The following is a 17,132-nucleotide window of genomic DNA, read 5'->3' on the forward strand; positions in this document are numbered from 1 at the left end:
CAGGATGGCTGACTGGCTGTTTATTTTGTAAGTGATCAACAAGCTACACTTTCCGAATTTATTATTTTAGCTCTTTATTCGAGAGATCAATTCGGATTTTTACAACAAATTTCTATGTAGACAAAGTCAGCAGTTTAACATTTGCATGATTGAACTGTCTGGGTAAGTGAATGGGAGAGAGATTGTGATTTTGATTGAGTTTGTATTTCATGAATTTGTTTTAACAGTGGTCACTTCAAACTAATTAACCAGTTGTGTTCATTACCTTGTTTAGTGCTCTCATGATTTGCATGAATCTGTGATGATGTGGAAACACATCCAAATAAAATTGAATGTAATCAGCTGAGAAAAATGAAAAAAAATAGTGTTTGATATTCAGCTTTCAATTTGCTACCATATTCAGAAATATTCCTAGAAATGTTTCTAATTCCAGTTCAGTGTCATGATTGTTGTTTATTTATGGTAAGGAGCATGTAGTTTTGTTAAATCTGCAGTACTCTGCAGAAGTTCATTGTTAAATAACAGGTTTCAGACGCGCAACAAAATGACAAGATACCTTGAATGTGAACACAACTTCTCTGAACAGTAAATGTTTTTGCCTGTAAGGACTAGGGACCTGAAAAATTTGCATGTTGCAAAAAAATGTGAATATAAATGCGAATTGTGCCTCAGAACGCAAAATCGCAAAATTATCTGACAAATGCTATTTCATAGCAAATTGTATCTCGGCAAACTATTTGATCAGTGAAAGTTTGAAATAGCTTTGTTTTCTGCATATAAATATTGAAAAAGTAAGCAATTTTTGATTACTGGTATTGCCCATCATCTTGAGAAGCCCAACTCGGAAAGGTAATATCTGTAAGAATGTGTTTGCAAAATAAAATATTGACAGACAAATCAGTGCACCTGATGTTCTGATGCCATGCCAACTACAGGCAGTTGAATGGTCTATATTAAATACACACCACATAATGCAATGTATTGCTCAGCTATGGGACCATGCATCTCAGGACAAAGAAATGCTTAAGTTTGTCTGCTAGCCAAAGTCAAAATTTAAGTATAATTTGGACATTGTAATGTGGCAATTTTAAGTGGTGGGTGTTTGAAACAGCAGTTGTATCAAATATTGATAGAGATCAGGTCTGACCTTCATTGTGTACAACACTGCTGACCTCAGCAAGTAATTGTGTAGTAGCTGTTGTTGAATGCATTTTGTTATGTGTTGCTAAGTTTTCTTTTTTAGTATGAAATGAGTGAAAACATTAATCCTAGCCCATTATAGAGTTTGATTATTTCCCTCACAACACCAGAAGGGATTGGCACTCCCTGTAACCATGCATCAGTTCAGCCTTCGCAGAATTGGAGAACACCGGTGTAGGCTGGTGCCCTGTGAGGAGGAGGTGGGCCTTTTTTCCTCGTACCGCTCCTGTTCCTTCTGATGCTCATAGTTCTAATTTGTTTACAATCACAGCAGACAACCAGTCTATAATGTGCACATTCTGCACTATAGCAACCAGAAAACAAACATTTCAGTGTATTTTGACTACACTGATGTTCCCCTCCCAATGTATGAACAGATTCCCAATGTATGAACAGATTCATTTTTGTGCTAAATGCCTTGTTGGTTCTGTCTGTTGCACTTCAAGCGTGGATTGCATAGACGCAAATGACCACAAAGGGTCAAAATTAATATTGTGGAGATTTTGTAATTATCAAATTGTGCGAGAAAAGAAAAATGTCAGGAAACACTTCACATCAGAGAAACCATCAGTTCTACAGTGGGGAAAAAGCAGCTGATTTTTTTAACAGAAATAATAATTTGTTGAAAACTTAAAATAGAACCAAAAAGAGAAAAGCAGACACCATTTTGAGGAAAAAAGTGTTTGAAGATTTTTGCAAAAGCAAACATTCCTGTCAAAAAGCTTCCCTGTCACCAGAAAGTTATTTCTAATCATTAGGGCTTTGCCTTCAGGCACATAGTGTGACAACCTCTTAAATTTTTATGTTTAATAATTTACACAAAAACACAAATTTTGCCAAAAATAGAGGTTTGACTTTTCAGGTCTCTAGTAATGACATTCTTCTTGTGCCCTGCAGCTTTTCTCAGCCACCAGTTTGTCATCACTTCCTCCACCTCATTCACCACTCAATCTCAGTTTTGAGAAGGACCATCATCAGTTTTCTCCAAAATCAAAGTCTTCACATTCTTTGTAATGCATTTCACACTTTGATTCATCACTCATATTTAGAAGTTTTTCAATTCATCTGACACTCAGTGCGCTTCAGCAGTAGTACCAGTTGTGCTTATGGCTGCTCTCCAGTCATTATAGAGTAGTGACAAGATTAATTGTTTCATGTTAAAACTTCAATGAAACATTGTGAAATGTTCAGATAACTTGGTGTCACAACATTAATGAATTGCTTGTACCATATAACAAACAATTTTGTAGAAGAAATTACATGACCCACAGGCTTAACTGTAGTACTGGAACTGGAAAATAACAACTTGTTAGTATTCTAAGCCTGCTATTCCTTGATTCATATCTATGATCTATGTACATTGACTTTCTACTTCTAGAATGATTATTTCAGGCACCAGATCAGTACTTTAGAATTAAGAAAATTAATATGCATATACTTCTATTCCTGCACATGTATTGTGCAATAAACTATGAAACAAATTGTAAGTTGTTAAATATTGAAAAAAATATTAATATGTTGCTTGTAGTATACAGCATTCTGCTGTAGTATTCCTGATGATTCCTGTAAGTTTTACGTACATTACTCCAAACACGTGACATGATTGAAGTTATTTATTTATTCACAATTATAGAAGCCTGAAGACATTCTATCTTCATTGAATAGTGGTAGATATGTTTTGCCTGCAAGGCAGAATAATCAGTCAGCATTGTAACTTTCTTACCCATTAGCTAGTTTGATTTCAGTCTTAATTTTCTTTTAAGTGCAGTTATTTTGGTTTGAGTGCTACATACAGTGTTATATAGACACCTCTTTGAACGTTGCTTGTTTGTGCTTGCAAATGGCTTATATGTAATGTTTATATGTATGCTAAAATTAGATTGTTGCATGAAGAGTCATTAAATATTTAAAAACTTGAGAAAGGTATATTCTCTGATACTTTAGTGACACCCTTCTATTGTTACTTGGCCTCATTTTTCTAGTTCAACGTTAATTGACTAGAGCTTAACACAATATGAGGTGCAGAATGTAACTAATTTGAAGTATAAATGTGGTTCATCATGAAACAGAAGATTAACATCTATTGTGGTATTTACTCACTGTTATCTTTGTTGCTAAGCAGTAGCTTTAATTGTTCTTTGTTTGGAGAGAAAGTGTAACTGCACCATTTCCAGCAAATAAATTCTATAACAGTAGTCTTTGAGGTTAAGTCTGTCACTGATCATTGCGTTAAAATATTTATGTGTTTTGTGTCTTTGTAGATGAAGCACCTAATATGGATGAAACAATTAGGCAAGCAAACATTGAAATCCAGGCTGAGAATCGTAATCTCCAAGCATTAAACACGTCGTTGCATGAGAAGTACCACACTATTTCACTTAAGGTCAGTGCCATTTTAAATTTAAAAGATGCTATTGAAAACCTACTAATGTATCAAACTAGGAAGCAGCATTTGGCAAAATAGTTTTTTTGATTCTTTTGAATCTTTGACTAAACATTCCATCTCTGCTGTTACATTGTGCATGCATGAGTAAGTTGAAACCTTGTGTTTGAGTGAGTAGCCCCATAGCCGAATGGTTTGCATCACTGCCTTCAGAGTGGAAGGAGTTGCATTTGATTTCCACTACCTATCAAAAGTTTAAATTTAAAACAAACTTTAGCACATAATATAATTTAATTTGATTTTAAAAGATCTGTGTGAGATGATCTTCAGACCATTTACTCCATGATGACTGTTGGAGGTGGTGGCACTAAGCAGGAACCACTCTAGGAATGTGGGAAGATCAGCTGCAGTTGATCTCTCTTTCTCTCTCATTATTTCTGATTGTCAAAGACTGACTTATTTTCTTCGTATCATTGCAAGTCCTCTTAATGCACATCCCATGGCATTAATGATAAAAGCAGGAAAACTGAGAAATTCTCTGCATCAAGCACTCTGGGTAAAAGTCATATTCTTGGATATACGTGTTTTGTGCCCAATATGCAGTGGAAAAAAAAGTGGTTTGTGTTCACGAAGACACTTTAACACATTAGATTATGTAATGTTGACTAATCAAACAATGGAAAAATCCAGGATGGAATGTAAAAATATTTTGAAAAGGAAAGTTGCTACTCACCATATAGCGAAGATTCTGAGTGACAGGTAGCACTCCGTCTTCAGGCCACGAGTGACCTGCCGGCACCATCCGACTGCCGTGTCATCCTTTGTGGAGGATGCGGATAGGAGGGGCGTGGGGTCAGCACATCGCTCTCCCGGTCGTAAGATGGTATTCTTGACCGAAGCCACTACTATTCAGTCGAGTAGCTCCTCAATTGGCATCACGAGGCCTAGTGCACCCTGAAAAATGGCTACAGTGCATGGCGGGCTGAACGGTCACCCATCCAAGTGCCGACAATGCCCGACAGTGCTTAACTTCGGTGATCCCACGGGAACTGGCGTATCCACTGCAGCAAGGCTGTTGCCTTGAGTGCTTTCACTCAAGGCATAACAAAAAGACTGCCACAAATAATAGCTTTCAGCCAGTAAGGCCTTCGTCAAACTTAGATGACACACACACACGTACACGCTAACACAAACACAACTCACTCACACAACTGTAGTCTCAGGCAACTGAGGCCACACTGCAAGCAGCAGCACCCATGCATGATGGACGTGGTGACTCAATGGGGTTGAGGAGGACGCTGGGTCGAGGAGGGGGAGGGATAGTTGGGTAGGTGTGGCGGGCAGTGACATGCTGTTGGGGAGCACGGAGGAACAAGATGGAGAGAGGGTAGGGCAGCTATATGCAGTCTGCAGGTTAGATGGAGGGAGCAGAGGGATGGGAAGGGGATAGTGGAGAAGGAGAGAAGTAAAAAGACAGGGTGTGATGGAAGAATTAGGGATGTGTAGTGCTGGAATGGGAACAGAGAAGGGGCCGAATGGGAAAGGACAGCGACTGACGAAGGTTGAGGCCAAGATGGTTATTGGAGCATAGGATATATTGCAGGAAAGTTCCCACCTGCGCAGTTCAGAACAACTGGTGTTGGTGGGAAGGATACATATAGCACAGGCTGTGAAGCAGTCATTGAAACGAGGGATGCCATGTTTGGCAGCATGCTCAGCAATAGGGTGGTCCAGTTGTTTCTTGGCCATAGTTTGTCAGTGGCAATTCATGCAGGCAGTCAGCTTGTTGGTTGTGATGCCCACATATAATGCAGCACAATGGTTGCACCTCAGCTTGTAGATCACATGACTGGTTTCACAGGTAGCCCTGTCTTTGATGGGATAGGTGATGTTTGTAACCGGACTGGAGTACTTGGTGGTGGGAGGATGGATAGGAAAGGTCTTGCATGTAGGTCTATTTACAGGGGTATGAGCCAAGAGGTAAGAGGTTGGGAGCAGGGGTTGTGTAGGGTTAGACGAATATGTTGTGTAGGTTCGGTGGACGATGGAATATCACTGTGGGAGGTGTGGGAAGGATAGTGCACAGGACATTTCTCATTTCAGGGCAATAGAATATTGACTCCAGTTTAACAAACCATTTGGTCAGTGTTGAGTACAAAACCCGAATGAAATCTATTAATGACTGCTTGTGGAAATGTTGCTGTGCTTTGAGTATTTTGATATGTTATGTTATCAGACAAGACATATTTTGTGTTGTGACAGCGCTGGATTCAGTATCTTTGGTGAAACATTTCACACAAGACAGTAAGAAGGGAATTTGAAATCAATATCCTCTGTATACTGCAATAATTTACTTGCAGCCCACGGTTGTAACATTCTAGTTGTCATGTTCTGTTTGCGAGTCTCACTTCAACAAATCAATAGAATTCAGATTCGTCAGTAATGAACATATGCTGATTCATACCATCTCTTTCAGTTCTCATCTTTACAACTCTTGCGTATCAGGACACATTTGGATCTATTCTTCTACATTGTGTAAGGTTTCAGTTAAATGTTCATTCACTACAGTTATCACTTTTACTTGACCATAAAGAAGTGTATCTTAAAAAGTCTTCCTTGATATCTGGTGTGTAACTATCATTAGTAAGTGATGGGAGAGAGCTCCATTCTGTGACAGTAAAGTGACTATAGAAAAGGCATATCAGTTTCAAATAATTCTTTATCATTGTTATGTTTTTTTTGGGCACAAACATTCCGTCACATATATGTTAAAACAACTTAAAAAGCTTTTCCCATCAGTTTCGAATACCAGAATACAGGTAATTACATCCAAAGTGATTGTATCTTCTCCAACACCTCGGTGAGAAAGAAACAGCGTTCATCATACTTAATTTTGTTTCTCTTGTGGTTTGACCATGAAGACACAGTTCATCTAACAGATTGTTATTTGAAGAGGACTGTCCTTGATCTGTGATTGAATCAACATACATGGTAACTGCAAGAGCAATACTTGTGGCTCTAAAAAGTGTGTTGCTGCAGCTGTGACAATAGACATAATTTGTTTGAAATTGTCTGACAGCCTACTACCCACTACACATACCAGACATAAAATGTATGTCTCACTATAACTCAGTGTTGTGGTTTGCTAATCATTTGTAATTGAGCAGATTCCACTATATAATATGGTAGATCGAAAGGACACAAAAAAGCTAATGTTCTTGGTTTACGAAAACAGGAACAACTATTCATCTGCGTGTATGTACTGAGTGTCCCAACTACAAGTTGTCAGGCATGTTTTCTCTGATGTTTCGGCAGATATTTGCTATTTTATCTTTGCAACGTGTAGTTGGAGTCAGGCCAAGCAAGTTCTGCTCATCACGTCTTTCATGCAACGTCCAGTGTCAGTGCAAAGCATTGGTTTGTTTCCAATTACAAACAACATTATTTGTAAGTAAATTTTTGTGTGCCCATTCGATTTAGCAGTTACAGATTAGTGTACTGCAATATGTTTTTTGTGTATGTGTATTAACAGAGACAGTAGAACATAAAGGATAACCGGGACTGCAGCGGCAACAGAGCAGTACTGCTGCATGGCGGTAGCAGTCAGAACGGTTGAGGGCTGTGCTGTTGCTGCTGGAGCACTGCTTATTCCTATTAATACATATTGCTAAAATTAATATCACACGAGTCTAATTTGGGACCGCTCTACCCCAAATGGGCACATAAAATTATGCTTTAAAAATAATTTCGTTTGAAATGAGAAACAAACCATCACTTTCCATCGACATTGGGCATCACATGAAAGACATGATAAGCAGTAATTGTTGGGGTTGACCCTAGCTATACACTGCAAAAGCAGACTTTCAAATCTCTGCTGAAAGATCAGAGAAAATGGCCTCGCTAGCTCTTAGGAGGGACACCTCGTATTTTCTGCAAGATTCTGTACTATGCAAGGTGGAGAGTATTATCTATTTTCACTCCTATAGCACAATAGAAACAGTGAACGGTCTAATGAGAAGTGGCAATAATGGTGTCGGGGGTTAAGTTGTCACGTGGTGGACTGCCAAATGGCAGTGTTCTGCTCACGGTGTTGGGCTGCCAAGCAGGTGAGCTGTGTTCTAACCTCCCTCATGGTGTATGTGTTTTTTCCCCTCCGCTGTTGTATTCAAATTTGTATTTGTGTCATAGTGTAATGTCGGTTTGCAGCAGGTGTAAGGAAGGGGCCTATAATGCCAATTGATTCTGCACAGCTACTCTACTAGCAGCCAAAAGGAAGTGGCTTTCAAATGAGAACTGCAAACATTTGAGGACAAGGTGACAAGTCAGCTGAATCCTTCATCATAAAAACATCTGTTGTGTCACACATGACATTAGTGACAGTTAAGTGTGTCTTAAGAGAATCTCTTACCGGTGCACCTAATTTATACACCTGGTTAGTGAGTGAGATATGCCTCCTTGTCCGGTGTAGGTGTTCATATGAATGTGAATATGATCACTCCCAAGGAAATGATGAAAACATAATAGTTTGTCACATAAGCTGCAACAAATGAATGCAACTGTTTCACAGTCACAGGCAGTTTTGACTCTTGAATTCCTTTGCTGAATTCCTTTATTTGTTGTCATTTCTGTGAGACACCTATGTGGTATCTCACCTGCGCTCACTATTCATCACATTTACTTGCATTGGTAACGTATTCTGACCACATGACTCATATCCCATAACCAGTTCATAGTATGATGAACTGCCAAGACTACAGAAAGAGAACAAGCATTTCAGTGACCGGACAGACAGTTAATTATTTTGTAAAAAAATAAATAAATAAAACTAAATGGCATGAGAGAGCTTTGAACATGGCTTGTCCACTTCACAGTCCAACACCGTGACCACTTAACCACGATGCTGCCACTGCTGATGTTCGCTCAATGTTGCACTTATTAAACTTGGACCGTTCATTGTTTCTGTTTTGCTTTTTCTTCCACAGTTCAGTTCATTTTCTTCGTATTTTTATGCTTGGCACGTGTTCAGTTTTTGATGGGCTATCCACTGTACTATCTTATCATCACTAGATCTGTGATGTGATATACTAAAGAGGTTCACCACAGTTCTTGTAAAAGGGTAGTATAGGGTTCTTTCCATTTGTTTTAGGAATTACCTTGCATTTATCTACACATACAGAAAGTTGTAATTCATGTCCTCAAATGGAAATTTTCTCCAAGTCGTTCTTAATTTCTTTAAGATCTTCAGGGATACTTTAAAGTAGACAAGACAATCATCTATGAATGCTACTGATCCTATCTAAGTCTTTTATGTATAGTTAGGGCATTAGAGGTTCTATTATGTGTCCTTGGAGAGCACCTGATTTTACTTTTTGTTTCTTCAGAACACTTTCCATCCAGTAGAATGTACTGGGTTCTGTAAGATAAATGTTCTTCGACATAATTACACATCTGCAAAGATACATGTTTTTAAGAAGCAGACAGTGTAGTATAATGTCGAACACCTTTCGGCAATCTGGAAAGATAGAACCTGCATCTATTGTTTCCAGAATGTGATGTATGAATAAAGCAAGCTGTGTTTCTAGACCTCGTGCATAATGACTCAATTTAACTACAGTAACCATGTGTGCACATGTAGATGTATATTGTCTGCAACATATGGTGTCAGCTGATTAAATTTCCTCAAGAGGGTATGATTTAAGTAAAAAATACCAGTTATGGTTCATTAGTTGAAATCTGATAAAATTTATGTGACCACCTGTTCTGCTGCGACCAGGACACACATAATTTGCAGAAGGTAGAGAGTCTAGCTTTAATTATGTGGCACTTTTTGTGTTATTTTTTTGTCTTCATGTTCTCCGAAAATGAATAACGTATTTTGTAAAAAAAAAAAAAAAAAAAAAAAAAAAAGAGGAGGGGGGGGGGGGGGGGGGGGGGAAGGGTAACAAGAAAAAAAAAATGGTCTTCCCTGAGCATCAAAACATCTGTCATCAAAGTTCACAAAGTTTGTTTTGTTTAAAATAACAATACATAAATTTCGTGACAGTTTTCTTTTTATTGCCAGAGACTAAAAAGTGTTGTAAGAAGAGTATTTTAAACATATACGCATATATAGAGGTTCACTGTGATTTCAACACAGTACTCATAGTTCTTGACCTGGACCCCAGTAAGTGAAGGGCTTTCCCACATAAAGTACACATACAACAAAAAAATCACAAATTCATCTATTTCTTTGAAACTATTTGTTTGTTGATCTGATGTACCTGTACTAGTAATTTGCTTCCATGTTCCACTCACAAATTGAGCGAAGGAAAAATGAAGGTCTGTATGCCACTGTATGAGCCCTAATTTCTCTTACGTTCATGGCCCTTACATGAAATGTATATGTTAGCAGTAGTAGAAATTGTTTTTGCAAATATCAGTTCTCTAAATTTTCCCTATAGTGCCTTTAATCTGAACTGGTGGGGTCCACTACACTTGAGCTGTACTGGAGAATAGTTCACACTTGGGTTCTATACCCTGTCTCATTTGTAGTTGAGCTACACTTTCTTAAAATTCCCCCCATAAACCAAAGTATGCCATCCATCTAACCTGTTACCATCCTTACATGCTCATTCAATTTCATATTGCTCTGCAATGTTATGCCTAGATATTTAATTGACATCACGTGAGGAAGCGCAGTATTAATGCTGTATTCAAACAACATGGGATTGCTTCTCCTACTTGTCTGCATTAATATACATTTTTCTACATTTAGAGCAAGCTGCCACTCATCACACCAACTAGAAATTGTGTCCAAGCCATCTTGTGTTGTCCTGCAGTCACACAACAATGATACCTTCCTGTACACCACAGCATCATCAACAGTCAGATTGCTGCTCATCCTGTCTGTTAGATCATTTGTGTATATAGGGTGTAAGAGTGATCCTATCACAGTTCCCACTCGAGATGATACCCTTGTCTCTGGGGCATTCATGGTGATACCCTTGTCACTGATGAATGCTCACCATCGCGAACAATATAATGGATTCTACTGCGTAAGAAGTCTTTCAGCCATGCACATGTCTGGGAACCTATTTGTATGCTTGAACCTTTGTTAACAGTCTGCAGTGGAGCACCTTGTCAAATGCTTTCCGGAAATCTAGGAATATGTAGTCTGCCTTTTGCCCTTCATCCATCTTTTACAGGCTGTCATACAAGAAAATGAGTGATGCTTTTGAAATTTGTGATGTATGGACAGAAGCCCTTTCATCTCGAGTAAATTTATTATATTTGATCTGTGAATATTGGCAACGGCCTTGCCGCAGTGGATACACCGATTCCCGTGGTATCACCGAAGTTAAGCGCTGTCGAGCATGGTCGGCACTTGGATGGGTGACCATCCAGGCCGCCATGCGCTGTTGCCATTTTTTCGGGGTGCACTCAGCCTTGTGATGCCAATTGAGGAGCTACTCGACCAAATAGTAGCGGTTTCAGTCAAGAATACCATCATAACGACCGGGAGAGCGGTGTGCTCACCCCACGCCCCTCCTATCCGCATACTCCGCCGAGGATGACACGGCGGTTGGATGGTCCCGGTAGGCCACTCGTGGCCTGAAGATGGAGTGCTTTGAACTGTGAATATGTTAAAGAATTCTGCAGCATTCCAATGTGTAGGATATTGGTTTGTAATTTTGTGTCCATTCTTTTACCCTGCTTATGTAAGGGAATCGACTGTGCTTTTTTCCAGTCACTAGAGACTTCGCGTTGGACAAGATATATGCAATAAATGCAAACTAGTTATGGGGCCAATGCTGCAGCATACTCTCTGTAAAACTGAACAGGATTCCATCGATTATGAAGCAGATCTTGTGTCAAGAGTTGTAGATCCTGTGATATGATTTTGATCACTGTACTTCAATCCCCTTGCATCAATGGGTAATCCATGGTAATTCCTTGCCTGTCATAAGAGGCAACTGAAAGGAGTCTTATACCTAGTCAAGTTTTGCTCTTACGTTGATGACTCAGCTATTATTAGAATGCCCACCAGTTGTAGTTCAGTTCACAATGTTTCCCATGACGTTTTTGGTTTAATTACCAGTGGTCCCCTATTAGGGCTTGACCTCCACTTTTCTAAACTTCACAGAAGTGCTGGCTGTTTGGGGATGTCTTACATGGTGCATGATCTATCCACTATGCTTCTGCACCTATTATTAGACTGGATTTATGTTCACCTCCGATATCCAGCCTGGTAACCATTCCATCCTGTGGGAGGTCATCATGTACCCTCATCGTCGTAGTCCCCTGACAGTGCTGCTAATGCTAGAGTTGTAACCTCACCACGTATGTTGAGGAGTAGGTGCCTGTCCAATTCGCAGCACTGGTCAGTGGCCAAAATGTCATATAGCCGTTCACCATGGTGGGCTAATCACATGGGGAGAGCCTCCAGTCAAAGTGAGTGGCATCAAGACTGATGGTCAGCAGTGAAGCAGATCAAACTCACCCATACTGGTGGCTGTACCAACATCACTGTGCTGATAAAATGCAAGAATTTAATGCAGAGCCTTGTAACACCATGACTTTTCTGTCTTCGGCTACATGATGAGATTCAGGCAAGGAGATGTATAGGTAGACATTTCTCCCAATTCTTGGTATGCTCCAGGATTGATAGTGTGTCTTTTGCAGCAACAAAGCCATAATTTTTATTGAAAGTATTGAGGATGCTGCTGCAAGAAAGAACCTGTGAAATGGATCTCAGCTGATCAAAACTTTGGATGCTGACCAATCGCATGCAGTTCTGGCCTGTGACAAGTGCAAGGATATACTACACTCCTGGAAATGGAAAAAAGAACACATTGACACCGGTGTGTCAGACCCACCATACTTGCTCCGGACACTGCGAGAGGGCTGTACAAGCAATGATCACACGCACGGCACAGCGGACACACCAGGAACCGCGGTGTTGGCCGTCGAATGGCGCTAGCTGCGCAGCATTTGTGCACCGCCGCCGTCAGTGTCAGCCAGTTTGCCGTGGCATACGGAGCTCCATCGCACTCTTTAACACTGGTAGCATGCCGTGACAGCGTGGACGTGAACCGTATGTGCAGTTGACGGACTTTGAGCGAGGGCGTATAGTGGGCATGCGGGAGGCCGGGTGGACGTACCGCCGAATTGCTCAACACGTGGGGCGTGAGGTCTCCACAGTACATCGATGTTGTCGCCAGTGGTCGGCGGAAGGTTCACGTGCCCGTCGACCTGGGACCGGACCGCAACGACGCACGGATGCACGCCAAGACCGTAGGATCCTACGCAGTGCCGTAGGGGACCGCACCGCCACTTCCCAGCAAATTAGGGACACTGTTGCTCCTGGGGTATCGGCGAGGACCATTCGCAACCGTCTCCATGAAGCTGGGCTACGGTCCCGCACACCGTTAGGCCGTCTTCCGCTCACGCCCCAACATCGTGCAGCCCGCCTCCAGTGGTGTCGTGACATGCGTGAATGGAGGGACGAATGGAGACGTGTTGTCTTCAGCGATGAGAGTCGCTTCTGCCTTGGTGCCAATGATGGTCGTATGCGTGTTTGGCGCCGTGCAGGTGAGCGCCACAATCAGGACTGCATACGACCGAGGCACACAGGGCCAACACCCGGCATCATGGTGTGGAGAGCGATCTCCTACACTGGCCGTACACCACTGGTGATCGTCGAGGGGACACTGAATAGTGCACGGTACATCCAAACCGTCATCGAACCCATCGTTCTACCATTCCTAGACCGGCTAGGGAACTTGCTGTTCCAACAGGACAATGCACGTCCGCATGTATCCCGTGCCACCCAACGTGCTCTAGAAGGTGTAAGTCAACTACCCTGGCCAGCAAGATCTCCGGATCTGCCCCCCCATTGAGCATGTTTGGGACTGGATGAAGCGTCGTCTCACGCGGTCTGCACGTCCAACATGAACGCTGGTCCAACTGAGGCGCCAGGTGGAAATGGCATGGCAAGCCATTCCACAGGACTACATCCAGCATCTCTACGATCGTCTCCATGGGAGAATAGCAGCCTGCATTGCTGCGAAAGGTGGATATACACTGTACTAGTGCCGACATTGTGCATGCTCTGTTGCCTATGTCTATGTGCCTGTGGTTCTGTCAGTGTGATCATGTGATGTATCTGACCCCAGGAATGTGTCAATAAAGTTTCCCCTTCCTGGGACAATGAATTCACGGTGTTCTTATTTCAATTTCCAGGAGTGTATTTACTGTCCCTCCTCACAAAAAATGCAGCAGACTTCCATGCTTTCTTTCATTAGAACCTAATGCTATAAACAGATGAACTATGCTCCAACTTTGAATAGTGTGGAGTACATTTTGTATGTTACGTTCAGAGACATATGAACTTTCTTCCTAAGTCTTTGATGGCAGTGTTTTACCTGAGAAAGTTAAGTTCATGGTTTATAGGTGTGTTATCAAGTCCTATAATGCTCCTCCTAAGAGATGCTTCAGGTGCCAGAGGTTTGGACGCATGTCCTTCCGCTGTGCTAATGGCACCACTTGTGGAACATGTGGAAGTACAATGCATGAATACAGCCCATGTGAACAAACCTTTATGTTCGTAAACTGTGCAGAACACCATCCCCCTTCTACACTGACATGTTCAGTTTTCGGGAGAAAGAAGAGAATTCAGGAATATAAAACACTTGACTGCCTTTTTTAAGAAGATGCTAGGGAAAAGCTTGAATGATTCCACTCAGTCAATATGACATCAAAAATATTGTGTCAAAGTCCACACTTAGTGTGATGTGTGATAAAGGGTACCAATCAGCAATTTCTGGCCCTGGTCAGTTGTCAGTTACTGTTTTTCAGTTGGGGGAGGGGCATCAAGTCCTTAAACCCCAAACCAGCACACCAGTAGCAACCACCCCATTGGTAGAGCTGGTGATGCCTCATCCTACTGTGTAACCACCAGGGAAGAGAGGATGCCTGCCAAGGTGGTGTTCCCTCCCCCTCCCACCCAAGACAAAACAGACCATCAGTCTACCACCAGCTAGTGGCTAAAGGAGCCACAGCCTGCTGATCGTAGAGTCCTCTTCTGCCCCAGAAGTCAAGGCAGGAAAGTCCTCACAGAAACCAAAATCTCACAGAGACAAGAAGGAAAAATCAAAAGTTAAACTGAATTCTACTGCTCTAGTCAATTCCCCCCCCCCCCCCCTCCCCCCCTCCCAAGTCAAGCATCTAAATACCACTTAAGAATCACACTTTCAATTGGAGCATGACATAACAGCTAACACAGAAAGACTCAGTTTTTACAGTTTCTAACACACAATTCAAGAAAACTTGAAGTTTTAGTTTCACAGAATGGGCATATGATTAGTGAAACTGAACAGTTCGAATTTCTAGGTGTTCAGATAGATATTAAACAGTGGTGAAAAGCCAATGTTCAGGATCGTGTTCAAAGACTTAATGCTGCCATTTTTACTATTCGAACTGTATCTGAAGTGAGTGATCCTTCAACACGAAAATTAGTCTACTTTGCTTATTTTCATTCGCTTATGTCATATGGTATTATATTTTGGGATAACTCTTCCCATTCTAAAAGGATATTTTTGACTCAGAAACACGCGGTTCAGGCAATAAGAGGTGTAAGTTCACAGACCTCTTGTCAACTCCTGTTCATGAGTCTTGGTATTGTGACATTGGCCTCGCAGTATATATATATATATATATATATATATATATATATATATATTCCTTACTGTCATTTCTTGTTAACAGTATTAGCTTATTCCCAAGAATAAGCATCTTTCACTCAGTTAATACCCGGCAGAAATCAAACCTGCATTTGGATCAGACTTCATTAATCTTGTACAGAAAGATACTGCTGCATCCATTTTCAATAAGCTACTGCTCGAATTCAATAATCCTAGCAGTAATCCACACACTTTCAAATTGAAACTGAAGAGTTTCCTCATGGGTCACTCCTTCTACTATGTCAGGGAGTTCCTTGAAAAATTAAGCTGATTCTTGTTGTATTGTCGATTGCCTTTACTTAAACTTATGGATTGACTTTTTTCCCGTGCATAAACATTTTATTTTTATCTGTTATTACTTCTTTGCTGTAATTTCATGTATTGACATGTTCCATGACCTTGGAGATTTTCTCCTCAATTTGGTCCTACGAAACTTGACATGTAAATAAATAAATAAATAAAGTAATTTGTACTCCTATTTCTCCTTTGCTGGTTTCTCAGACCTCAGTCTGATATTCTTTCAGTGGACATCTAATGGCTACCATTGCCATCTAGTCGAACTATGTCAGTCCGAATAGTCCGAGTATTTTATGTTTGATTCTTATATGTACAATTGATTCTTATATGTACATATAACTTTCTGCCAAAGTTTGATGAAGAACTTACACCATTTACTTCAGGTTTGGTCATTAGTTTCTGCAGTCAAATTGGTGACCACTTCTCATTTTTTTCAGATGGCTGAACTGCAGGATAGTCTTACAGGGAAGGAAACCGAGGCAGCAGAGCTAAGAAATCAGATTGATGATTTACAGTATGAGCTGCTTAAAGTGCAGTCCCGCAATGACAAGCTGGAGAATCACTTAGCAGAAGCTTATGAGAAACTCAAAGCATACCAGCAAATTCATGGTGATGATAAGGGTGTTGTGAAACCTGTTGTCACCACAAGTGTTTCACAAAAGAAGGTAAGAAATATCCTATAGTAATGTTCTCTTATGTAATGGAAATTTCCTGTAATGCCTTCACATGTGCTTGCTGTTTGTTGCCTGTGCCATTTACTTTTCTCTCATTTTTGTAATGATTTGTTTGGTGTGTGGTGGTTTTTTGTCCAGTGATTATGAAGTTGCATGTGTGTTATTACATGTGCCTGTTTTTGATAGACCTCCAGTGTCTTCCATTGGTAAGTTCCTAAGACTGTTTGCTTGAAATTGTCACCTTTTCTTTAAGAGCAGCTTTTTTATTTTACATTGGGTGGTTTCTTTTCTTTCATTATCTTTGACATGCAACATCTTTTGCTGTTTGCATAAGTACCTTTGTTAAATAATTTCCCTTTTCATCATCATTTTTTCCCCTTAATTCAGCATCTGGCTAGCTTGGGATGTCTATGATATTTCTCCACTTCCTCTGTCTTCCCACCATTCGTCTTCTATAAATATTTTGCTGCAGTTCAGGTACCTTCTCCATAAACTCATCTTTATTGAGTAAATCTAGCTTTCTCCGTTTCCCTCTTGCTCTCAAACTTGGCCTCCATAATTGGTTTTGGTAGTCTTCCCTCTACCATTCTCTTTTCATATCTAAACCATTTTACCCTGTTCTTAATTCTCTTAGTCAGCTTTTCAACTCCAATTTTGTTTGTAACATCTGCATTTCTACACCCCCCCCCCCCCATCTCTCTCTCTCTCTCTCTCTCTCTCTCTCTCTCTCTCTCTCTCTCTCTCTCTCTCTCTCTCTCTCTCTCCCTCCCCCCCCTCCCTCTCCTCATTTTCCCTTACATACTCCTTAGAAATTCAAGTTTACCTTCTGGGATTCTGCTCACCTCTCTTCTTGTCATT

General features: G+C 40.8%; 1 protein-coding gene across 4 annotated transcripts in view; it reads left to right on the forward strand.

The window, feature by feature from the left end:
* Nucleotides 1-17,132, forward strand: part of LOC126410738 (E3 ubiquitin-protein ligase Bre1) — a 284,197-nt gene that overhangs the window by 40,265 nt on the left and 226,800 nt on the right. For all 4 annotated transcript variants that reach the window (XM_050081311.1, XM_050081312.1, XM_050081315.1 and 1 more), the window contains exons 5-6: nucleotides 3,462-3,583; nucleotides 16,038-16,265. In XM_050081311.1, coding sequence (XP_049937268.1) covers nucleotides 3,462-3,583; nucleotides 16,038-16,265 — 350 coding nt within the window. The remainder of the gene's footprint in view (nucleotides 1-3,461; nucleotides 3,584-16,037; nucleotides 16,266-17,132) is intronic.

Source organism: Schistocerca serialis, chromosome 1 (assembly GCF_023864345.2).
Source record: "Schistocerca serialis cubense isolate TAMUIC-IGC-003099 chromosome 1, iqSchSeri2.2, whole genome shotgun sequence".
NCBI classification, from domain to species: domain Eukaryota; kingdom Metazoa; phylum Arthropoda; class Insecta; order Orthoptera; family Acrididae; genus Schistocerca; species Schistocerca serialis.